The 26,387-nt window shown below is 46.1% G+C and overlaps 1 protein-coding gene across 1 annotated transcript; it reads right to left on the reverse strand.

The window, feature by feature from the left end:
• Positions 1-396: 396 nt before the first annotated feature.
• Positions 397-25,198, reverse strand: ninl (ninein-like; the record flags this gene model as incomplete). The annotated part of the gene is made up of 27 exons (XM_080540553.1): positions 397-588; positions 1,751-1,864; positions 2,094-2,303; positions 2,737-2,850; positions 3,594-3,743; positions 3,896-4,042; positions 4,132-4,245; positions 4,629-4,913; positions 5,090-5,159; positions 5,253-5,357; positions 5,952-7,433; positions 7,814-8,196; positions 8,444-8,565; positions 8,900-8,968; positions 9,346-9,493; positions 10,274-10,363; positions 10,499-10,609; positions 12,117-12,291; positions 12,674-12,814; positions 14,397-14,533; positions 16,066-16,233; positions 17,310-17,465; positions 18,052-18,242; positions 18,498-18,564; positions 23,272-23,471; positions 24,738-24,834; positions 25,016-25,198. 27 exons carry the CDS (start codon positions 25,196-25,198, stop codon positions 397-399), a joined length of 5,421 nt encoding a protein of 1,806 aa, XP_080396679.1.
• Between the last annotated feature and the right edge of the window lie 1,189 nt (positions 25,199-26,387).

Genomic DNA, 26,387 nt, shown 5'->3' on the forward strand with positions numbered 1-26,387 from the left:
ATTCATTGGCTACGTCATTCATTCTGCTCCGTATTTTCAATTGACCTAACTTACTGCCTCTGAAGAGACAGAATGCAGATGACCTTATGATTGACAGTCACAAAAAGAAAAATTGGACCTCCTTGACAATTTAATTAAAATAAAAAAATATATATTTATATACACAAAAACATATGTCCATCCCTGGTGGTGGAAACACTAAAGACTTGTGCTGTTTCACTTACCCACATAACCTTCTATGCTAACAGTGACTTCGTAATGAATCATAGACATGGAATCACGTGTACCGCTTGCCACGTTGATGGGTTACTGGGACTCATCGAATACTGAGTAGGAAAAGAGGTCTTTCGCAGTGGTCAATGTCTTTTGGGGTGTAGCGTTCTAAGCTCCATAGTACTATGCAGTGAGGGAGGCAGGGGCGATTTTACGAAGGAGTTTATTGAGGGCCATGATTTTCTCCTCCAACAGGAAGTTCTTTTTCTCCGCGCCCTTCTGTCGTTGCTCAGTGACCTGCAGTGCCTTCATCAGCTGGGAGTTCTCCACGTAAAGGTCTTTCAGCAACATGTCCGATTTAGCATTCTTCGCAAGCTATGGAAGGATGGACACAGGTTAAAGTGAATTCGTTAGGTGTCACGGTTAAATAAAGTTGCCCAAATGTTCAACATTCTAGAGTGCCACGGGTGACTTTATTCACCAAAGATACACCATAAATGATCCACAGTGACCTCCACAATTAAATAAATTGAGAAATAGAGTTTCTGTCATGTAATATTCCACTATCTCCATCCATCTGCCTCCTCTGCGACCTGTCAGACCTAATAACACCAAGCAATACATCACTACTTGAAGCTCTGGCCATCGCCAAGAAAACTATTCTCCGCAATTGGAAATCCAGACACCTACTCTCCATAAAACAATGATTGAACCTCCTCTCAGAACATATATCACTAGAGAACCTCCTCTCAGAACATAGATCACTAGAGAACCTCCTCTCAGAACATATATCACTAGAGCTAGTCTCCGCCAAACAAAATAATAAAATCACGGAATTCAATCAAAACTTCTCATACCTGATCCTGGCTCTCAATCTGCCGGTGAGCTACACGCCACCCCGTCACTACTAACATCTTCATATTACAACTCCACCCCTTACTATACCCCATCTCATACAGTCTAAAATAATAATAATACAAATGTTAAAAAGCACAGGGCTTTATTCTCTATGTCTTTGTTCTATGTCTGTCAGCTCGTTGTTGTCCGTCAGTGTTGTTGTCTGTCTGCTTCCATACATGTGTCTGTCCACTCTTGAATTATTCATTTATTTGTTCATTTTTTTGTTGCCTAAAATTAGTCCTCTGAAGAAGGGGGGGTGGTGGCAAGTTTCATGTTGTCACCAATACCACTGAAGCACTCTAGGTGGTGAGTGTTCCCGAATTCTTTGGCAGTTGGTGAAAATGTAAATGTGAGTGCTTCCTTGATTGATCGTGAGCTTGTAAGGTTGAATTATAAGGTTCTATCTCTGTTTAGGGTAGTTCAGAGATATTGAGCGTCAAAGTTTTTACATTCCATTATGTTCTGTGAGATGGAACCTTTGTATTTTATTAATTACTAACTAAAAAATGTCAACATTTAAAAATAACACCACACAGGCATTAATAAACACCTAATGGATCAGATTATGTAAAAAACTCAATGGAGATAGAACCTTATAATTCTAACGTCACGTGATGATGTTGTTGTGTATACTGACCTGCTCCTTGAGCTGTTTGACTTTCTCCTGCAGCAACATGCGGACACTCCTCAGCTTGGCCTCCACCTCCTCCATCCTCTCCTGCATGTTCCCCATCACCTTCTCATACTGCTCCTGCACACACACCGGGGGCGTTTATGACCAGAACACCAAAACGTGCTCTTGAATTATAGAACACTCAATCTTTGGATCGTTTCAAGCTGTGTGTCAAGCTATAGTAAAACATTTTCAGAGAATATTTAAGGGCACAAAACTTTCTTGGGAAATTCTTGGGGCCCCAGAAACCCAGGCAGTTGGCTAGTTGTGTGATTCTCTGTGTGGTAAACCTGTGGTGTGGTAATACCTGCTGTAGACCCATCTGGGCACTGGCTTGCTGGGCCTGCGTGCGGAGGGCCTCCTCCAGCTGCTGCACCCTGTGTTGCTGCTCTACCAGTTGGGCCTGGAGGTGTCCCAGCTGGTCCCTGGACCGCCCTCCCGCCTGCTCCCTCATCTGCTGCAGCTCCCGGACATGCTGGGCTTGGGCCAGGGTCAAGGCTGTCTCAGCGCTGAGTGCCTGCACCAAAAGAGCAAACCACAAACTCACTGACTGAACATCATAATAATAATAATAATAATAATAATAATAATAATAATAATAACTTGGATTTATATAGCGCCTTTCATAAAACCCAAGGACGCTTTACAATTCTACAGGAAATGGTCAAACAGACAAAACAGAAAATAAACAGAAACAGAAACAGAGACTAGGGCCCGAAGGCCTTGGTGAACAGATGGGTTTAGAATGAAGATTTCCAAAATTTCAGTGAGGGATTCTTAAGATTTTGTAACCCTTTCCAAACTTGAAATTGTGGATCGTGACATGAAATGCTCAGTTTGAGTGAATAAAAAATAACTGCAAACCTGCTCTCTCACATTCAAAAATGTAGCACCTCAACAAAAGTACAGTCTTGAATGACTTGAGCAGATTTAACGTGTGCAGTAATCACCTGGTCTTGTGCCTCCACCATGGCTGTCTCAAACTGCGCCTGTTTGTTATTTAGAGTCAGGCACTCCTGGGACAGACCCTGGAGGTCCACACACTGGGCCTGCAGCTCAGCCACCTGAACGAAACCAAGCACAACACACATGATCCTCAACCTCCATAAACACCACCATTTCAATGTTTTGCCCCTTTCAGCCAGCTGCATCAGTGTGATTTGTTACGTTGAGTAGGGCAGTGTAGCAGCCATTAGCCATGGGCAGGATAGCTCCTCTCATAGTCCCTACTGAAGAGGACAATTTCTATTGTCTTAAGTTTACCATCCCCCAGATGGGAAATGGCTGTGAGCTCTGTGGAATGTCTTGAGGTGTAAAAACTGTGATGTCATCAGTTCAGATTCAGTAACACGAATGACGGTTGGTGGTTTCTTTATCAACAGCTCCTAATTTAAATATTGTGGTTTTTGTGGCTGAGGACAGGGTTTAGTTCTTTGTCTTGTTCCTGTTTCTTGTTGTAAGGTGCTCATCATGTTGTAAGGTTCTCATCATGTTATGAGTATCAGTGATTTGTGATGACCTGTGGTCATCCCTCTCTCTCTACTCTCTCTATTAGAATGGCTAACATGTAACTATTGAGCAGTAAGTATACATTATTATTAAAGCCTTATCTGATTCATTCTATTTGACCTTTCTTGCACTAAATAAGCTCAACTAAGCTCAAAAGACTCAACCATTCTTCGCACATAGTGATAATCACATTGGAGTCAGATTATCAATGTCAGATATATTTTGCGATCAACAAAATATAGCCAAATGTCTCTGTCCAACATAATTGTGGCTTTTAATAGAAATTCGTCTATACTACCCTCTGGTGCAGATCCTGGTTTTGGAGGCGCAGGCTCTGGCACTCCTCCTGTAGGGCCTCGCTCGCCTTCTCCCTGTCCAGTTTCTGGCCCAGCTCAAGCTGCTCCTTCTCCCTGCTTAGGCTGTCCATGCAAGCCTCCAGCTCTTCAACCTGTGGATCATCGCAGGTTATTTCCTGTCTGTTTATACCTCTTTTAAATCAGTAGTTGTACTACTAACACCTGTGGAACAGTGTTCCACAGAATAGTTGTGAATAACACTAAATAACACAAATGAAGAAGTCAGTACTCTATGTCCCCCCACCTTGTCTTGAGACTCCTGCAGCATCCTCCTATGCGAGGCTACTTCCTGAGTGTGGACGTTATTCTCCTGACTGGCGGCCTGGAGCTGGGAGCGAAGCAGCTCGGTCTGGGAGTCCAGGGAGCGCAGAGATTCCTGAAGTTTCTCAACCTGTCAACGAACGTATTATATATAAACAACCGGAAACAAAGAAAAACTTGCAGACACACTATAGCCAGAAGAAGGCCCCTCTCTCTTACCCTCTGGGTCCTCCCCTCAGCCTCTCTCAGAAGTCTCTCCTTGTCCTGCTCCAACCACTGGTGCTTCAGGGTCAAACTGGTCAGCTCTGAGTCCACCTCTGACAAGGCCTGGAGCTAAAGACAAGACATCGTGACGTTAGAATTATAAGGTTCTATCTCCATTTTTGGTCAAAATTGAGTTTTTTTACATAATCTGATCCATTAGGTGTTTATTAATGCCTGTGTGGTGTTATCTTTAAAATGTTGACATTTTTGAGTTAGTAATTAATAAAATACAAAGGTTCCATCTCACAAAACATAATGGAATGTAAAAACTCTGACGCTCAATATCTCTGAACTACCCTAAACGGAGATAGAACCTTATCATTCTAAGATCACGACATGTCAAGAACCCAGGGAGGGACACCGATTAGACCCAGATGCATTAAAACACAAAAACAAAATCTAGACACTGAGGAATTCCAACCGGTGTTGTCCCAAGGGACAGCCACCAATACCTTCTCCTTGGCGGTGGCCAGCTCTCTCTCCAGCAGCTCCTTCTCATGCTGCCAGCCTTCCTGCAGATGGAACCGGTCCCTCTCCTGGTGGCTGCTGGTCTCCTGGAGCTGCCTCAGCGTGGCCGCCACCTCCTCGTGCTCCCTGGACACCAGGGCCAGGCGCTCCGTCAGCATCTGGACCGCCCCCTGGTCGGCACGGAGACGGGAGCTCAGTTCAGCGTTCTCGCTGCTCAGCTGCAGGTTGCGGGCACTTAGGTCCAATACCTCCTCACGGTACTTGGAATTCTTGGGACAAAGTAAAGGTTCCTTAGAATGGGATCAGAGCCACTGTGCAGTGCTCTGGTGTTACGAGAGGGAAGTTCATGCGCTTGCTGACCAAGGAGAACTATGAAGTCTGCCAGGCTAAAAGGGAGTTCAACTATACATTTTGGTTGTCCATTTTGACCAAGTCAATGATTTACCTCTTTGTGCAGTCTCTCCTCCTCCTCTCTATTCCTCTCATGTTCCCGCTCCGCTTCATCCAGCTTCTTTCTGATTAAATCAAACATGAAATCAAACACAACCCTTTCTGCAGCAATAAGGGGTTTTGTAAAATGTTCTGAAAATAGAGATGGATCAGCTTACTTCTTCTTGATGATCTCCTCTTCCAGTCTCTGAATATCCTGTTGTAGCATGGCCAGGGTGTCATTCAGTGCACTGTTCTCAGTGGTGACCTCATCTAGCCGAGACCTAGGGTTCAATTAGTTGATCAGAACCTCCTCAAATGAAACAGGAAATAACAGTAATAACAATACCACCATACTTTATAGTCTTAATAATGTAAACAATACACAAATCAGGTGTTTTTCAACAGCTAGTGAAGGATATCATTGTTTCATGAAAGCATACACAATATGAAGGATACATTTGAGTTCCTAAAACTTTAACGGAGCAATCAATGCATACAAGTGGAGAATTAGACACATACAGTAGCCATAGGTTTCAAGAGACGGAACATTCAAAAAGGCACAAATACGGTTGCTCACAAAAATGACATCAACCATCATGCACTTAGGTAGAGATTATTCAGTTAGAAACATGCAAGAAATTGTTAATGCTTTCCAGAGAGTTGTGAGTGGAGGTTTGATGTTGGAGTGCGGCGTGCCAAGCTGTAGATATTCATTCACTTGTCACCATTAGTCACATAATCGCTACCTGAGGAGAAAAGGGTTAGGATGACGAGATCGGTTGCAATTAGTCAAAAACATCTCAATCAAGGCGGGTGAAGGTTAGTTGTTGCTGGTTGGTTTGATTCTCGGCAAACTGGCCTGCGGGGTCACGAACCTGTGTGGACTGGCAGGGTCCATCACCATCTCCAGAGCCATGACCAGCCTCTCCATCTCTACCAGCTGCGCCTTCATCCTGTCCTTCTCCCACTCAAATGCCTCCTCCACCTTTCGCATCTCCGCCTGAGAGTCCAGCAGGGCCCGCTGCAGCTGGTTACAGCCATTGTCAGCCTCTTCTTTGACGGAGCACAAGGCTCTCTCCTTCGCCTCCAACTGGCTAGTCAGCAGCTTCACCTCTTCACAGTGCTTTTCAGATAGGGCTTCCACTCTCTCCGATAGAGTCACTTTCTGTTTCGTCTCTGTCCGAAGGCGATCTGCGATCTCTGTGGTTTTGGTCTCTAGTTTGGTCCTGAGTTCTGACACCAGGTCAGCGGTCTCACCGGGCTGAGATCTCAGCTGGTGGATGTGGTCTCTGAGTTTGGATGTTTCTGTCTCCATGTCTACGATCTGGGAGGAGAGCTGGTCTGCGAGGCGGATGTAGCGGGTGTTCTCCTGGCTCAGGTCGCTGGTCTCTTCCCTCTCGGTGTACAGGGTGGACTGGACCTCCATGGTCTTGGTCTTCTCCTGCCTTAGCGCCTCCTGCAGATCACTCTCTGCCCTTTTCCACCAGTCCAACTTTTCAGTGACTGTGTCAAGGTCCGACTGTAGATGTTGAATTGCGGTTGCCTGCTTCTTCAGCTCCTCCGTCAGTTTAGCTCTGTCGGTCTTCACCGAGTCCAGCTCGGCAGTTTTCCTCGAGTGACGTTCGATTTCCTCTCTCAGTGCAGCCTGTAACCTCTCAACCCCCGCCCTGAAGGCATCCATGTCTTGCTCGTTGGCCCTCAGCTGAGCTTGCTGTTGGACAAAGGCCTTGGACAGACTGCTACAGTTCTCCGCGACCATTTCCTTGTCCTGAAGAAGGACCTCAGATTCAGCATGTCGACTCTCCAGCTCCTGCTTTAACTGAGACACTTGACCCAGCAGCTCTTTCTCTCTCCGTGTAACTATCCACAGCTCCGCTTCTAAAGCACGCAGATCGGCGGCTTCCTGCTCCGTCAAAGCCTCCTGAGACCTCAGAGACGCAACGCTTTCCTCCAGCTGGGCACTAACAGCCTCTAACGTGGCCTCTAACTCACTGCAATGTATTCTATACTGGTCTAACTTCCCCTCCAACTCCTCCCCGTCCAGGGCCAGCTCTGTCTGTTCCTGCAGACCTGCTATGCGCTCCTGAAGCTGCCGGACCACCTCCTGGTGTTCGTCTTCCAGCTTTGTTCTCTCCAGGACGGCCTGGCTGCAGATCTGGGCCTGCTCCTCGCCCGCCCTCTCCGCCCGGCGGAGCCTCTCCATGTGCCTCTCCTGCTGCACCCCCTGCAGCCTCTTCTCCCAGGTGCCCTGCTGCTCCTGCAGCCGCTGCTGCTCACAGTGCAGCTGGCGGAGGAGGGTGCGCTGGGCCTCACTGTGCTGAGTCTCCATCTGACACAGCTGCTGCTCTGCCTTCTCCCTGGTACACACATCACACACTGTTCACTGAGACAGGCAGGAAGGAAGGCGCGCACTCACGCACACACACACACACACACACACACACGGCAGAATGACTGGGTCCAACCAGCCTGTACACTGTTGCTGTGAGATGGTGCAAGTCCATTGTGTGTGTTATGGAGTTAAAGGGTAAAGCTGTAGGGACTCATGCAACAGTTAAATGAGAATCTTCAAATCTTAAATGACACACAGGGGTAACCAACACCACACAGGGATAACCAACACCACACAGGGATAACCAACACCAAACAGGGATAACCAACACCACACAATAAAACAAATGTGAACTTTGACCTGAACTACAAATACAGGAAGAAGGGTCAGGCTGGCCACACCCACCTCACTAGCAGCACCTCCTGGTCCATCTTGAGTTTTAACTCCGCCTCCAGCTGGTCCTTCTCCGAGGTCAGCCTCTGGACCAGGTTACTGATCTCCCGGGCGTAGTTCTGCTCCAGCTCAGACTGTTCCCTCTGGGCCCGGCGCTCCTGGTCAGGGCCCCAGCCGCCCGGCCCCCCTCCCAGGCCGCCCCCCCCAGCAGCACTGCTCTGTAACCGGACCTGCAACTTCTCCAGGGCCTCCTGGAGCCTCTCGGCCTGCTCCTCCGCCTGCGCCTTGTGCTCCTCCAGCTCACTGATCTCCACTTTGAACCCCTGAGAGATGTCCTTTCGCTCCACCTCCATGTTCCGCCGCATCAGTTCCAGACTGCGCTCGTAGAAGTTCACCTGAGAGGAGGGGGGGGGGGGGGGGGGGGGGGTGGTGGGTTGTTGAGGGGGGGTCGACTGATGTACTACAAATTCATTTGACATGAATTTTGGCATCGATTCAATCTCCAGTTTTGGAATTGAGGCCTGAACATGCGATGTGCGGCCGTCAGTGTGTTCACAGAAATGTTGCGTACTTGTCCACGTCAGATAAACATGATTAGATCACAACAGATCACATGTTTGTGTTGCAATGGCCCCTCTGTACCTTGGTCTCCAGTTGAATCTTGAGGTCCTGCACCTCCTGGCCGTGCCTCTCTTTCAGCTGTTCCATGGCCATCTCCGTCTCGATGCTCACAGGCCCAGGCAGACTGTCCAGAGACCCCAGGCCTGAGGACGGACACACACACACACAGACAGGCAGAGAGACAATCAGAGCAACCGTGAAGGAACTGATAAAAGTTAAACACTTATGCACACCAGGGAGGGTATTCCATCAACGTCGCTAAAGGAAAATCTAGGCTTATTTTGAGCCTAAATCTCTAAAGGAGTTTCCTTTAGCAACGTTGATGGTATACCCCCGTGCACACACACACGCACACACACACACACACACGCGCAGGCGCAGACACACACACACACACACACACACACACCACAGTGTGCGAGGCAAGCACAAAAGGAGTTTCTGAGAGGAGAAAATTGTGATGTTTCCAGTTCTTACCATTCTTATTGGTTACTTGTAGCTTTTTCCTAGTTGGGGGAGATGTGCCTCTCTTCATCTCAGGGTCATCTAAATCACAACCAACAAGAGTACAGCGGAGACGTCAGCACCTACAATGAAACTGTCAGGGCAACTGGACAGATACTGAGTAAGGAATGAGAAAATAAGCAGGTAGGTAAAAGGGGTGTGTCCTAAATAGGCAGGGTGGGGGGGGGGTAGGGATAGAAACCAATTCCCTATGGTGATGAGATAGGTGGCTGTCTCAATGCCTTCAAAACCAACAAGCCCACTCTGCATAAAAGCAATACAACTTCAATAGCAAATATCAACAGCCTATCAGATCCTGCTGGAAATGACGGTACTGAAAACAACGTTTCTTGGGGGGTGAGGTTCTGGGCAAAGAAGTGGAAAAAAAACAATCCTAGGTCATAATAAGGTCAATTCACCAGAGTCTGACTCGGTGGTCAGCGACCGCCGGCTGGACCAGGCGGGGGCGGACGTGTTGTCTCTCGCCCAGCGGGACCTCCTCCCCGTCCCCTGGCTCTTGAACATTTCCAGTTCAGAGTTTAACTCGTCGTTCCTGTCCCGCAGCTCCTGCGACACATTCCATTCCGTTTAGCATAACAGGTGTGACCACGGCAACAACTCGGTTGTTAAGTCTGACGTCAAACGTGACGTTTAGCAATTTCCGGGTCCAAACCAGAAATTCCCTGCACCAGAGTACCAGTGTACTACAGCGGTAGAATGACAGTTCAATCGTTCTTTAGACTTGGATCTATTCATACAACAAAGGACAGCACTTTCCCGTTTTTCCCATATTTGTCAGTGTCTTTGAGCCTCAGAAAAGCGCTACACAAATATAATGAATTATTCTTATTACTGAGGCATTTCGAAGAGAGCGCCTCAGGCAACTTTGGACCCGGAAACACGTCACGACTTAACAACCGAATTTCATCTGACTTGACACAACGCTCAGCCACCACAACACAGCAGGCCATCACATGTAATGTAATCACACCGTCTTCACCTGTCGCATGCATTTGTATTCTGAAACCACAAACCACACTGCATCACTAAGGACAGGCGCGCTCACCTTCACTTTCTATTTCCCCACCAGAAGTGAAGCATTTGGATAAACCTTGTCATTTAATCAGTGTAAACATGATGGAAAAAACACATTCAACCTCCTATACTTCCTACTGTACAGGGCAATGTAAGAATGACAGTGAAGGAATTACATATGATTGCATATGCCATATGGGAACTAAATTCGAGGTCATCCAGGAAAAGCTCAGGAGTAGCCCTGAGGGCTCCCATTCAAGGTACCCATACCCCCCGCCCCCACACACACACACCACGCTCTTTCTATCTTACCCTGCATTGCAGCTCATACTCCTTTATAACCTCTGAGAAGCGCTCCTCCTGGTTCAGCAGCCCTGCGTTGTTCGGGTCCAAGCTCCCAAACTGTCAGTCAACGAAAACAGAAAACCCTCATCAATTAATCACGCCGCGCTAAACGCCAAGGCTCAGTTACCGTCCCGCGGCACGACAAGGACACCGCCACTCCTGCCCTCTAACTTCTTCTTCCTGACTTCTCACCTTGTCTAGTAGGAGCTGGTCCAAGTCCTTCTGCAGTTTGTAGACAGAGCCTTCGGCCTCCGACAGCTTCCTCCTCAGGACAGTCACCTCCTCCTCCATACGGCTGTTCTCCTGGTGGGCCAGAGGGAGGGTTGTTATTATTAGACTGATATACCACTAATCACTTCACACTGTGTAACACACAGGCAGTGTTGCCAGATTGGGCTACTATTCCAGCCCGATTGGGCTACTTATGATCACACTGGACGGTTTTTCGAAAACAATCCCATCTGGCAACACTGCACACAGGGGTAGTACTGATGGAGGACTGTTAAGGTAGAAGAGGCAACAGTGTGATGGGTCTCTAGCTGTGGCGCAGGAGGTAGAGCCGGCGTCTAATGATCGCAAGGTCGGCAGATCGGCGGTTCGAACTCCGGCTGGCCACATGTTCGAGGTGTCCTTGGGCAAGACACTGAACCCCAAATTGCTCCCAGTGAGCGGGCCGGCATGGTAGCTTATCGCCATGGGGGGGGGGGGGTGAATGTGTGTGTGTATGGGTGAATGAGAGGCCGTTGTAAAGCGCTTTGGAATAAGGCGCTATATAAGTCAGTCTATATACATTTACCATTTAATATGTGTGTGGGTGGATCTGTGTGAATAATAAGCAGAGGACTCTTGTAGCTGGATGTTGCAAACAGAGTAGCAGAGCAGGAATCACATGGGCTCTAAACTAATCCTCTGTTATTGACTTCTCCAGAGAAGAGGGAAGGGATGAAAACAGTCAATTCCTACAATAAAGGGGCAGTCTGGGGTTGGTACACCCGTTTTTGGACTTTTAAATTAATGATATACAGTCATGGAGCGACCTGGAGTAGTTGGCAAAAGAAGAGTGGTCCCAAATTCCAGTAGAGATGTGTAAGAAACTCATTCATGGTTACAGGAAGCGATTGATTTCAGCAATTATTTTCCCAAAGGGTGTGCATTTTTGTCCATTTTTGGAGTTCTGCATGGAATGATATCAGATGTGGCTTGTTTTCTCTGATTTTTGCGTTGTTCCAATGCAAACAAAACAGATAAACATGTGAATACCAAAGCATTTGTAATTGCAACAATTTACTGGGAGAAGTGGTGCATTATCTGACAGAAGTGCAGATATTTTTTGGCCATGACTGCAAATGATTCTTGAAGAATATAATATATAACATTCCTCATGAGTTTCATTCAACTTTCTTATCCCATCAGAACCAAAAAGATAATGTTGTTTTACTCCATCGTTTGTGAAGTCATTGTAAACAAACATCTATAGCTAAAACATAGTTACAACTATAATTTAGATCTTATGGATGGTCAGTCCTTCCGTCCATAGCTCCATCTAAGAAACTGAGTGTTTACATTTCTCCAGCCCCATCCCTCAGCTGTTTTCCCCAAAAAGTGGCAGGGAGACTGCTTTGTTGTTGTTTGAATCTCAGATTGCCCCTTTAACCAGATTAACATGAACAAACATACCAAGTGTATATTTTCAGAATGATTTTCCAATTGAAAAGCGAAAGAGAAATCATTTATAAACAAGAGTTGTACTAGTTGATCATAACATGAATTCTTCTTAACATTCAACTCCACTGCGATGCCAACAAGTCACCTGGGTAGCGTTGCAGACTTCCTCTTGTAGACTGGTTTCCTGTACCCGTAGAACGTCCACTTCCTCTCGGAGTTTGGCCCGCTCACGCTCCACCTGCTGCAGCAGGACCTCGCTCTCCTGTTCTGATTCGCTCCGCAGGGCCGTTAGCCGATCCCGGAACTCGTGCTCCAGATCCCTGCCAATCAGAGGGCAGTCAGAACAGATAACCGCCTCCCCCCCTGCCCTGTTGATGTACGCTACATTCTATTGATGGGTGGAAAAGGTCTACTGTTCTTACACTCAGCCAGTGAGAGACTAGGACAGGGAACATTGATACCCATGCATTAGTCATTCCGCCCAGGGCAAGGTTTTCCTCTATGTACAGTGGAACTTGGTATACCATCCATGTTCCAAACAGAACCTCCTATGACCTCCTTCTTGTCCCTTATCACTGACAGTGTTACAAGATACTTCCGGTCCAAACCAGTCAGGCATGATTTCACCACCATCAGATGGCAGCTGGAACAAGCAGAAGAAACAGGGATACAAGGGGAGAGAGAGAGGGCTTTAAGTCTTACTTGATTTTGGTTTCGTTGACTGACTCGATAGTGGCGTGTCGGTCGTCCACCTCTCTGACCAGCTGGAGGTTCCTCCGGTCAGCCCACTCCAGGTCGGCCTTGACCTTGTCTCTCTCTCGACACGCCTGGTCCGCTAGGACCCTGGGGAGGGGCGGGGGGGGGGGGGGTGAAAGGTGAAAAAAAGGTGGTCAGCAGGGATCATTACAATAAAACGTTTTTAAAGCACAAATACCTCTCCTCACCTCTAGGTGGAAACAAGTGAAATCATCAGACATCAAACGAAAGACCCATGATAAATCTCCATTACATTTACTATTAACACATTTAGCAGACACCTTTATCCAAAAGTGATTGACAAGTACGTGTGTCTATAAAGTGAATCATCTATACATCAGCCATCATAAGAAAAGAAAATCTATGCTAAGACCAGGGTCACTGGCAGTCAGAATGCTAGAAGGAAAGATTACTTTAAAAAATGTAAAATATACTGTATATACATATATATATATATTTACAGTAGAGAAACGGTATTATAGCTATTGTTGGTCTACAGTCACTTTACACTTATCAAGACCTTTCATGAATTGAACGTGATTCTGCAGAATTATTTTTTAGATATGTCTAGTCTTTGGCTGAGAGGAGTCCGCTAGCAGCACCAGCAGCTAGGAATGCCCAGCGACAGCCAGAAGTCCCACAGCAGCCCCTCTCTGGACCAGCACACTGCTTCAAGACCGTCGCCCCCCTCTGGCCAGAGAGAAGACAGTCTCAAGACATCAGCCCCTGGCCTGCAGCAGAGCTACAGCATCTCAGCCTGGGTCATTACACTACCCCCTGCGGTGAATATGCGCTATTTCTTGCATTATGTGACCTTGCATAATCATGCGCCATTTAGCTGATTATGCATTGAATTATGCGATCGCAGAATCACGTTTTTCTGGAGGGACTGATATATACTCTGAGTTTCACTGAGTGAACCAATGGTTTTCGCTGAAGCAATGTCTGACCATGAAGTCAATACAAGCTACATACAATACAAGCTGAGTACATACAGGAAATGAACCTAGTGTGTTTGGTCCATGACCTCCACTACAGGGTTTAGTTTCGATTTTTTGGGTTTAGATTAGATTCAACTTTATTATCATTGACAGAGTACTAAGACAGAGTACTTTAGTATCATTGACAGAGTACTAAGACAACGAAATGCAGTTCGGCATCTAACCAGATAATACGCAAATAGTGCAATAGTCATAACTGTATGGACAGTGCACGGTAGCACAGTATACAGTGTTACAGTGATTATAAGTAAATGAATATAAAGTCAGTATACGTGCAATGAATATCAATATAAAAAGTGGAAGCCTGTCTAATTGAACGGTTCAGTAATGTATCCTGGGTTCCCACACCTTCTGAAACATCAAATTCAAGCACCTTTCAAGACTAAATTCTCTCAAATTCATGGACCTAACACGGCATAGTTTGAGACAGACCTAGTTGACGAGCTAAGTAAAATGTTTTTGAATATATATCTATTTTTTTAGAGAGAGAGAGAGAGAGAGAGAGAGAGAGAGAGAGAGAGAGAGAGAGAGAGGGGAATTCAAGCACTTTCAATGACCCATGTCTATTTTCAAAAACCTTTAAGACGTTGATTTCTTTTTCTCAAATTCACAAACTTTCAAGGATTTCAAGGACCCGTGGGAGCCCTGTGGTATCAACCCAAACCCACTGGAGGAACTGGATCTCGTTCTTGTAGGAGATGAGGGCGGCCTGGTGGATCCCGTTGCCGCTGACCAGCAGCTCGTTGTCCAGGGCCAGAGTGAGCTCAGCCAGGCTGACCCGCTCCTCCAGAGGGAAGTCCAGAGTCTGGAGGAGAAGGAGAGGGAGAGGGACGGGAGTCAACTAATTGGACTGCACTTATATAGCGCCTTTATCCAAAGTGCTTTCCAACGGCCTCTCATTCACCCATTCACACACAGATTACACACACACCAATGGCGGCAAGCTACCATGCAAGGCGCCGGCCCGCTCACTGGGAGTAATTTGGGGTTCAGTGTCTTGCCCAAGGACACTTCGACATGTGGCCAGCCGGGGTTCGAACCGCCAATCTGCCGACCTTGCGATCATTAGACGGCAGCTCTACCTCCTGCGCCACAGCCGAGTCAACTGATGACCCGATGATATCATTACCTATGATGTGATCCACTATCAACTGATGACTTGATGATGTCATCACCTATGATGTGACCGACTATCAACTAATGACCTGATGATGTCATCACCTATGATGTGATCGACTATCAACTGATGACCTGATGATGTCATCACCTATGATGTGATCGACTATGGCTCTGGGTAGGGATCTCCCGGGTGTGCAGGCTTTTGTTCCAGCCCAGCACTAGAACACCTGATTCAGGCCTTGATGGCCAATCGGACCAGGTGTTATTAGTCCAGGCCCGGGGCAAAAGGTTGTGCACACAGCAGCTCTCAATGACCAGAGATAACCATCACTTGCATAGGGTCAATAGAAATACCTATTTCAGGTCGAAGTTCAGTTCAATTATGTACAGTATTTTAGCCTGGGCAGTAAACACAATGTCTATCATCTACTTGAGATTATATGAGGATTAACTATGATTAGTATGAGAGCATGCCCAGGCAGGGATTTGAGTAAAGACTGCATCACAGATTACATTTCGACACCACAGTATGTAACACGAACCACAAGAGCGTCACACGAAACTGCAACACAATCTCAATCATACTCCTATTACACATTTCAAACATACGAATGGCAACTTCAATACAATAAAAGGAGAAGTTAGGTATCTAGTTTATGCATGGGAAATTATGTTGGGAAAATTTGGAAATGAGAAACCCAGCAATCTAATCTGTCCTATTCATAACACTTCCCACGCTCACGCCTTGCCAGCCACAAAGCAATTAAAGTAGGCAGAAGCAGAGTATTAAATATTTCAAGGGCACTTCTGAAAATAACTGACACAAAGAGGCAGTTTGTATTCAGGACTTCAGGACATGGAAATAACCTCAGATAAAACAAAGGTCCACAACACTAACAAAGGTCTCCTTTCACAGATTAGCAAAATGCTAAATCGCCACATCATGGTTAAGCTAAAATGAAGTTCCAAGCACACAAGTTAAGTTCTCTAACACCTAACACAACTGTATCAGTGTGACAGCAGGGTCTTAGGTTAACCTAAAACAAACCATACCTGACAATGTTGCATTTTGGGAATTGGTTGGAACCAAATCATATTAAACATGTGTGCCTGGCAGCTTGTTTGTTTGTTAGTTAGTTTGTCTTGTGTATAAAACTGAAAAACTGAGAAAAAAAAAACTAAGCCAAACCGGTAGTGTGGTACTACGTCCCAACTGACCTGGAGGATATCTCTACTGTTCCGGATCCCCTCTTCCGTCCAGAGACTGATGACTCTCTCTGGACTGGTGCACCCTGAGCCATCGTCCAGCCGGCTGAGCAGCCTCTGGCCCACGGTGGCAGACAGGAGAGAGGGAGAGGTAGAGCGTCCCAGTCGCTCCTCGAAGGCCTGGGAGAACATGGAGAGAGAGAGAGAGAGCTGTGAGGCTGCTAGAGACACAGCTCTCCGACGCAGCTATTCCCACATAACACTAGGCTCCGTTGTGGGACAGCCCAACACTGCTGCGCTGTAGCCTTGAAGCTGTCTCTGATTGCCATACAAAGAACTGTCTTGAGGGGCAGGGTATTGTCCTGTAGCTATAACACCTCCTTTAGTCTTGCAGCACTCCCGAAAATAACCCAGGCTACTCTGTGCATAGTGTAGTGCATTACCACAGACAAAGACAAAGAAGCTTCAAATGGTAGAAACTAAATCGTTTCACACGACCACTAAATGAACAGCCCTTTTCGCTGTCGTAACCGCTAATCTGGATTAGCCTAGTTTCCATAACCATGTGCTCATGACACATAAAACCACATTGCATGCAAACACCAGTTTAGAACAACAGGGGGGCTGGCATATGGCGGTTCTGGGAAGGCCTTACGTATCCACTGGTGCCACAGTGCAGGTTCATATATCAGAGGAAGTGCAAGGTGTTCACCTGGGAGGTGCCGACATGCGCGGAATTAAAGGAGCCAATGTTGTCGTGTTTCATACCCCATGTTAACAACCCGCAGCCAGATATAAGACCTGAGGTGCAGTACATGACTTCTAGCTCTGCCTTTTTTTTCTTTATCTGTCCCATTCAGCCAAGAAGAGAATGCAGTGTGCTCAGAGTGAATCTATGCTCCTCCCTCAGAAGTTAATGATTGGTAGCTTGATTGGTAGCTGCCTGGAGCTCCTTAATTGGCCAACAGGAAATGGCAGCAGTGAGAGAGAGAGCCCACTAATCATACAGGATGGAGGCCTAGATAAACATGCTTCGTTCCACTTGTATTATGTTACCCCGTTCCATGTAATGGATAGTTCCTGTGTAAACATATATTCACCCAAAATGACATGGTTTGTCTTTTATGGACATAATTCATGTCAAATGTCCACCTTGTTTGAGCCAGATGGGAGGGAGATTGTTATCTCGTTCTAATTACTTAAATATATTCTGAAGAGTGTGTGTATGTGTGTGTGTGTGTGTGTGTGTTTCTGACCTGCTGGAGTGAACGCTGGGGGTTTGGGCGTATAGGGGTTGAGGAGGAGGTGGGGGCTTGGACACGTCCCTCTCTTAAGAGACCTTTCTGGAACTCCCTGAGACTGACCTGCCCATCCAGGTCCGTATCCAACATCCTGAAGAGAGCATCCAACTCCTGCACAACCAGACATATCATAGGGTCACGGTAAAAAGCAAGACAAGAGACGGCGAAGTCAACATAAAACCATAATAATTCAGATTCACATAACAACAATCTAATATAACAAATAGTGTGTCTAGGAAACATTGTTTAATGAGTATTACTAACCACAAGGACATAATATATGTTACGGTCTCCTCCCTCCACTGCTGTCTTGTTCTGATTGTGTTGCAGGATGACAGTGGGGAGAGGAGGCCTGATTGGCTGATGTAGCACACCTGTGGCTATTTAGGTTGTGCATTGGGGATCAGTCCCTCTCTCTCTCTCTCCATACAGGTTATGCTTTTTGACTCCTTTGTTAGTGGCAAACGTTTTGTTCCTTTGTTTACACCTTACAACATTCCACATTACAGATCACTCACCCACACCCTACACAATTGATCAACTGACTATCACATCCCATTTCTAAATTACTTTTTGTTTTAGTTATTAATAAAAGAATCATTTATCTTTACCCTCGACTTGTCTCCCTATTTTGTCACTTACTCTGAGCCGGGTTAGTGACATATATTATTAGTGTCCAGAGTTGAACTGGCCTTACCTCTGACTGTAGGTGCTGCAGGCCAAGGTGGTCACACACCGAGGACAGCTCCTGCCTGTTCAGAAGGCCCCCTCTCCCCACCCCGAGCTCCTCCCACGCCCTCTTCATCTGACTGTCCGTCACCCCAGCCGCCAAGCCGGGAGATTGGAGAGGGCTCTCCGAACTGTCACACTTCCATCGCTTCTGCTGGCCTGACACACACGCACGCACGCACGCACGCACACACACACACACACACGCGCACACACACGCGCGCACACACACACGCACACGCGCAGACACACACACACACACACACACGTGCAGACACACACACACACACACACACACATTAGGTTGCTACTAAAGCAGCCTGTATCCATTATTCATTATTCAGGGGGGTAACAGCATTGGATGAGATTGAACAAAAAGAAATCAACTGCCAAAATAAAATATTAGCATAGTACCTTGTGCCTCAAAGGTTTGGTGGATGTTGTCCTTATGGCTTCCAGTTTCCTCATCAGACTTGAGACTCTGCACCCGAAACATGAAGGAACGTTACTGTTTACATACCATGTGTTCAACAGCTTAAAAGCAAAACAGACAATTCGCCCCAATGCAATGCTGATCCATATGCTCAATCATAAAACACTGTCCCGGTCTATGTTTGGTAACGTTTGGTCTATGTATAGTAAGTGTCTGTGTGCCAAACGCCGGTACTACTCCAAGTGTGTTGTGAGAGAGAGTGTATGTGTGGGGCGGATGAAGCGCGCGTGTGTGTGTAAGTGTGCCTGTAAGTGTGAAAGAATGAAAGCTGTCCCAAGTACGGCCTATTAGCACGGAGCAATGACAACCGGGGAGACCGATGAATTGACCATAAGGAATTCCATCCCGCCAACATTACTTCTGCTGAGCTGAGCCAGAACAACCAGCAGATTGTGATTCCAGGGTAAAAAGTAGACCAGTTCTCCCCTGCAGCATATGGGCCCAGTGGCTCTCACGCAAAGGGGCTTAGGGCCTCCCCTGTGTGTGTGTGTGTGTGTGTGTGTGTGTGTGTGTGTTTGTGTGCTTCAGACTCTCCCTAACTGTGGTGTAGGTCTTCATTCTGAAGGGTGTTCCTGAAGTTAGTTAGTAAGATAACAGTAGTTCTGGCTTAGTCATACACCCACTTAATAGCACACTGACTTGGCTTAAAAACACACCATTTAATTAACTCCAACTCAAAATGAAAATCAATAGTGTCGATCAGCATCTAAATCATTTGCATAAAACACTTTTTTGACGGATCTTCATTGCTTAACTCTCACTGATGCTAATATTCTTTTAATATATAGAAGAAGATACAGATGTAAAAAGAGCATGGGTGTACATATTGATGTGATGGCTTCATTAGCCTAAAGCATGAATCAATCTCGGTATCACCCCTAGCTGCAGCATTGCATCTTGGGACAACAAGCCACCACCAATTTCCATCAGTATTAAATATTGAACAACATTACGTAACCATCCATGAAAGGTTTTTCAAATGGGAACACTGTGTTTGTCACTGTGTTTCTCTCTCTCTCTCTCTCTCTCTCTCTCTCTCTCTCTCTCTCTCTCTCTCTCTCTCTCTGTGTCTCTGTCTCTCTCTCTTTCTCTCTTTCTCTGTCTCTCTCTCTCTCTCTCTCTGTCTCTCTCTCTTTCTCTCTTTCTCTGTCTCTCTCTCTCTCTCTCTCTCTCTCTCTCTCTGAGAAACAAACCCACTAACCCTCTCAACCTAACAAAGGATAAACATTGAAAAGTAATAATTCAAAGAGGTAATAGTATTTGTGTAAATAATCAACGAAAGACTTCAGTGACAGTTCTATAACTGATATATCGACAAACAAAAGACACATCTATAGAAAGAAGCTCTGTTAAAGAATGGTGAATGTATGCTAACTAAATGGGACACCATTTTCACATCCTTGAGAGAGTTCCCTCAGGCATTTTAACCTGGGCGACACATTGCTCAATCAAAGGATGTGTGACATACATACAGTAGATGTACAGGTAGGCTATGGACACGTATGATCACAATAATAAGTTGGATGCTGTGATAAAAGAAAGGATACGCTTGTGTGAAATATTTAACAGGACCAGTTTAATTATTTACATACCAAGAGGTGGCTAACAGCGGCATTCCAAGTGAACAGCCTATCAACTCCCCGCAACCCCAATCCGCCCCTCCCCCCTCCAGGCGCCCATACATCTTTCCAGTTACCGTACGTGTGCTCTGCTTGAGTGAACTGCCCTGACCTCTCCTCTGTAATCAACACTATGACAGGGATGCTACACTGTCGTAGCATCTACCTCTCTGTCCTCCAGTAGCATGCCATGGAGGCTTAAAGCCTCTTACATAACTGCTGACCTGCTAGAAATGTGAACTATTCCAAAGAGATTATTGGTGCGGAGCTTAATGAGGAACATGGCGCTGTCGCCTGACAAGAGAGAGGTAAAGAGTGGCTTGGGAAAAGATGTCATCTCTCCAGCTATCAGAGATGTCTGCACAGAGTTACATAAAAGCTCTAGGCCTAAATAATTCATCATCCAAAAAACAGAAGGAAAATCTGATCAAATATGAGCGCCACATTTGAACAGAACGAGAGGGAACCTTGGGCTGTTACAATAATAATAATAATAACAACAACAACAACAACAACAACAATAATAATAATAATAATAATAATAATAATAATAACGATGACTGATGGATAGATGATTCAGTTACTTTGTCGCTTTGGGTAAAGGTGTCTGCTCAATTCCAAAAAGGTACATGTAAATAGACTGTGGGTAGGGGTGTGCTGGAGGAGGAGGTCAGCTGTAGGTGGTGAGGAGAAGGTACCCTCTTATCCATCCGACAGACCCCTGGGGGCCCTAGCACCATATGCTAATTGTCTTACCCTGTACACGCTTCCTATGTTCCTATGGTTACGTAGGTAGTCATGTACACGCTTCCTATGTTCCTATGTTTACGTAGGTAGTCATGTACAGTATATACTTCCTATGTTCCTATGGTTACGGTACATAGGTAGTCATGCGTTACATCCTCTCAAAGCTATGATTCTTGCACTTCAAGCCAAATAATCCATCTCAAGATACAGATCATAACAGCAGGCACAATCAACGTCGCTGTCAGACCACCAACAAACACACTACATTGACAAATTTGATAAAACTCACCATTGAAGCCTTATAGTTGACCACCGATCAATGACATTCCGACAACAACTGTTTGTTTACATTGCAAAAAAAATATTTGAATAAAAATACTTTTACTTTAGTGTGTCAAACTTCAGTGTTACCTTCAAAAGGAGACCAACCCCGTGCATCTACTCCAAATGGTTCAGGAACAGCTTCCAATTTACTTTTGGGAAACATTGGATAGGCGTTTTAGGCTAATTATACAGGAATGGTAAGTGGTAACCTAAATCAGACTGGGGCTAGTGGAGGTTTTGGAGTGATCTGGTGTGGCGTGGGACTGGAGTTTGTCTGGTCTCTGGAGTCTCTAGTGAACAAGAGGGCAGCTGAGTTGTGAACATGCAGGAGTCTGTTGAGGACTCAAGATAACCCAGAGATAACAAACATACAGATCTCTGCTTCACGGAGATGGGCAACAATCCAGAGGTGGAAGAAGGCAGTTTTAAGTCCTGTGTTTGACATGAGGTTCAGATGAGAGAGTGGAGTCCAGGATGACGCCGAGGTTACGGACCTGGCTTGATGTGGAGACGGTGAAGCCTTCAATGTTGAGGGTGAAGTCTTGGGTAGAGTGGGAGAGAGACTTTGAGCCGACAAGTATGATAACAAGTATGATTTCTGATTTGTTGCAGTTCAATTTGTGGAAATTGCATTACATCCAGGTCTTGATGTCAATCACCAAGACAGTTAGCAAGGGTGGAGTGAGTGTGGATAATTCTACACACACACACAAACACACACACACACACACACACACACACACACATGCGCAAGTGCGCACACGCACATGCCTTGACCGAGCTGGTGTTCAACCTCAAGCTCAACTGGTGTTCAACCTCAAGCTCAACTGGTGTTCAACCTCAAGCAAAGATGTCTTTTACTGTTTGTTACCCCACCATTACCTTTGCTTGACTTCTACTGCTACAAGAAGCACGGGCAGAGCAACCCCCCAACCATGCTGCTCAAACTCAACAAACAAAGTAATAAAAGGTCATAAAAGATTTCAGGGTATGAGAAGAGAGGAAGGGTAAACACTGAAGTAGCTGGAACACTACAGGTAAATATGCCGCATCTTAATGGGATGTGTAGAAATGGCTGTAGGTCTGACTAGAGAAATCTGTTCATGTTTATGCTAATTTAAGGTATCTACGTAAACGGCCAAACGAATTGTTCTAATATTTTGGGGATGTGTCGACATTGGCCCAGTGAGCACACATACAAATTGGCATTAACATCTGTGGTCAAATGGCTGAGAAATTAGCATTGGGAATTAGCATTGGCATTTTCAATGACAGCCAGGCATAACAAAGCCACTACAATCTATCACCACTGTAATACAGCTGCCAAACTACTGGTCCATATCACCACCGTTACGGATTCCATACGGTACAACCATCCCTGCCTCTCTGACTCAGCTCATCAAAACTAGGACCACAGTACACAACACAGCCATCAGTCAGTGGAGCAGATGGGAGATCCTGACTGGTAGGGAGAGAGAGGGACACATCTTTGATCCACAGCCAAAGCTAACACTGAGGGGTGGTGTGGGATGGGGAGGGGGGTAGGGGGGGGGGTTGGGAGGAGGGCAGGCATGAGGGCTGCCAGTAGCACATTCCTTATAATCCCACTTCCTGCTGGGAGCGGAGTAGCTGACCGTAAACCCCCATGCACCTCTGGAGATTCAACTGACTCACTCGCTCACGTATCCACTGGTTTGCAAGAACATCAAAAAAATGTCTAACAAATTGCAGGACGTTGAGATATGCGAGACCCACGCCTCACCCGACGCTAGTACAATGAACCTCATTCATGGGAATAATATGCATGAGAGGAATGGAGGTGGAGCACAGAGTTAGGAAATTCTCTGGATATAGTAGGCCCACATTAAGGCCTGCAGTCCCCCCCGGTTTGAGAGAAGTCGAAAGTCAGCAGTCTTCCTGTTCTCTTTCTCAAATTACAGTGAACGGGGACCACGGCGTCAACACAGCAGACAGAGGGTTAGGGAGGGGAGGAGTCTCGTCTTACCTCCACACTCTCCAGGGAAGTAGAGCGTCTGAGTTTGGCCCTCCTGACGCCAGCGGGAGAGGGTTCTGTGGGCTCCACGCTGAAGGGAGGCGTGTCCTCGGAGTCGGCCGTGAGCTCAGAGTCGGGCCTGTCGGGCCGGGACCTGCGGCCGTAGCGTTTGGTTCCCTTGACAAACTTGGGTTTCACCTCCTCAGGAACCACTGGAAGGTCGGAGGAAGGAAAGGAAAGATGTTAAAAGAGTGTCTTGTGGTGACTCACTGTGCATAAGAAATTCCCTAGACTAGGGAGGAGGTACGGCTCCTTTAAGACAAGGAGTTGAGAGTTCAACCCAGGGGCTTGCTGGGTAGTGTTTAGAGTTAGCCATTCCTGTTAGAGACACGAGAGTTTGAAGTGAAGTTGTGGTTACACTATGCTGTTGCACTGTTATGCTATTGCTGCTGTTCTGACATTCAAAGTTGGGAAGTAAAACGTCAGACTCGACAACCTGTCTACCGTCTCCTCGTTTCTACTCACTCCCACAGTCTGTTATATATATTCGAAGAAATAACTAATAGAGTGGCTATATGTCGAGAACGAGGGGGGCGGGGGCGGGGTTTGAACTGACAGAGCAGTTTCTGACCGCGATTACAGACACACACTCTCTCAGTCACTGTTTGGTAGCATTTAGAGTTGCAAAGCCACAAGGGAGAGATTCTATTCCAAACTTAGAGACAGAGTAAATTAGAGGTTGACAAAAACCATGTCACACTTAAACACTCCCTTTACGAGACCAGAGGCCTATCAAAGGACACTGATACTCAGTTCCCAGAAACACCCAGACTTGATCAACATGCACACACAGACTTGATCATACTGTAACATTACCAGAAAGAGGAAGCAAAGCCTACCTACCACACGTGCATCCCTGTAGGCTATCAAGTACTATTACTATGTAATAAGGTCTCATGTAGTCATCTCCATGGCAACCACAAATGAATAGACAAAATTAAACTGCACTGGAATAAATATGGTTTCGATGATAATAGTAAATGTCATAGTAAATGTACTTACCGAGGCTAATATGGATGCAAATTAGCTTCGTCGCTAACTGACAAATTAAAATCACTAACATTGAAAATGACGGACGGGAGAGCAGTAGTGGGCTTTTAAAATTGATGTATAAATGTTGATTAATATGTACTGTGCCTCAGACAATGGTACTCCAGTATCAAGCATTAAACATGTGAATGCTAATAAAAATGGCCATGAGTGTTCTTATTGTGCAAAGCAGACATGTACTGTATTACGGTGATGCACAGTTGACATAAAGCACTCTTATCCACCAAGAGCCCATGAACAAAGACAAACAGCAACCTAAGACCTAACCGTACCTGGGTACATAAAACCTCTAACCTCATTGATCGCAAAATCCCATAGAAACACGTTGCTAGTTTCAGCCTCCCCGCCTCCCCACTCAGCAGTGTTACCTGGCTCCAGGTAGCTGCTCTCCTCCTCTGAGGTGCTGAAGTCCAGAGAGCGTGAGAGCACCGCCACAAAGCCTTCTTTGAACTCCTCAAAATTCACCTGGAAACAGAGAACGTGTCAGTGGCAAGAACAGCATCATTATGAGACCATCAACAACCGTAGACAAAGGTAGAATATATACATATATCAATTTTTTTGGGTTGCTAGTACGGTAATAGTAACATTTTTGAATGAGTAAATATAGTGTTTTTTGGGGGGGGGGGGGGGGGGGGGCTCATACCCGTGCATAATGGTGTGGTCCTAGCAAGGTGTCCAACAGTAGAGGAAGGTGGGCATCCAGGTGCAGCTTGTGACAAAGAGCTGTCAGCTCATCCTTGTCCAGGTAGCCAGTCCCTGTGGTGTCACAGCTGTCAAACTCCTCTCTCAGCTGGGTCACATAACGGCTCTGTTCCTCCTCATCCATCCCACATTGCAATGCGTGCACCTAGACTCAGGAAGGACCACAGTGGCAAAAACAATTCAGCATACCACTTACCACTGCATACCTTCATCCATAGAGCAGTTCAATTATGGAATGCCGCTCACTAACATGCTCTATCATATATTATTGTTCTAACCTATTCATGTTGAACCTATAATGCAAATTGTGATTTTGTGATTTTGTCTGGATATACATCCTGAGAGTCCTCAGGAAGGAACACAGCAAGCAGGAGATACTGGTGACCTTCTACCGCGGCGCAGTGGAGAGCATCCTCACCTACGGCATCTGCAACTGGTTCTCCAGCTGCACTACCGCGGAGAGAAATGCGCTACAGAGAGTCGTGAGAACAGCACAGAAGATCACCGGCGCCCCCCTCCCCCCTCTCTGGAAGAGCTGTACGACACACGCTGTCTCAGGAAGGCCTCCAAGATCTCCAGGGACCCAACCCACCCTGGGTACGAACACTTTACCCGGCTGCCCTCGAGAAGGCGGTTCAGGACCTTGGCCGGAAGGACAAACAGACTGAAGAACAGCTTCTACCACAGGGCCGTCCAGGCCCTGAACACAGCAAAGACCTAGGTTCTGGGCCCTGGACAGTCTGGACGGATTGATGGCAGCTGCTGGACTGAAAAAATCAGGTGTAGTGCTGAGGCACAAATATGTACATTTCAAGCCCGCAAACTGCGACACTTTAAATAAATGTGCAATAACACTATTGTGCAATATGACAACCCTAGTCGTCTATCTGTACAGTATAGTACAGTGGATAGTGTACATAGCCTTTATTTATGTAAACCAGCTCCTTCCCTTCTTGTGATTTTTTTAAAAGTGTTTTTTTTTCTTTCCTAACACCAGGGGAGCCACCCCTCCTAAATGTCATTGTTTGGTACCTGTACTGTAGCAATGACAATAAAGACCATTCATTCATTCATTCATTCAAATAGGGATTTTTATTTATTTATTTGTTGTATTTTGTTGTTTTGGTTAATGGCTAATGGGGATCCAAATAAACAAATAAACAAACAAAACCACTGCTGCCAGAACACATGCACAACAACGTGCATATAGTATACACAATTTTCTTAAGGATGAGACAGTCCATCGAATATGCTGCTTTGTAACAGGTTCTGTCATGCCAGAATTAGTCCGGGCCAAATAGCGTCCACCCTAT

Source organism: Nansenia antarctica, assembly GCF_963989245.1.
Source record: "Nansenia antarctica genome assembly, chromosome: 1".
Classification (NCBI taxonomy): domain Eukaryota; kingdom Metazoa; phylum Chordata; class Actinopteri; order Argentiniformes; family Microstomatidae; genus Nansenia; species Nansenia antarctica.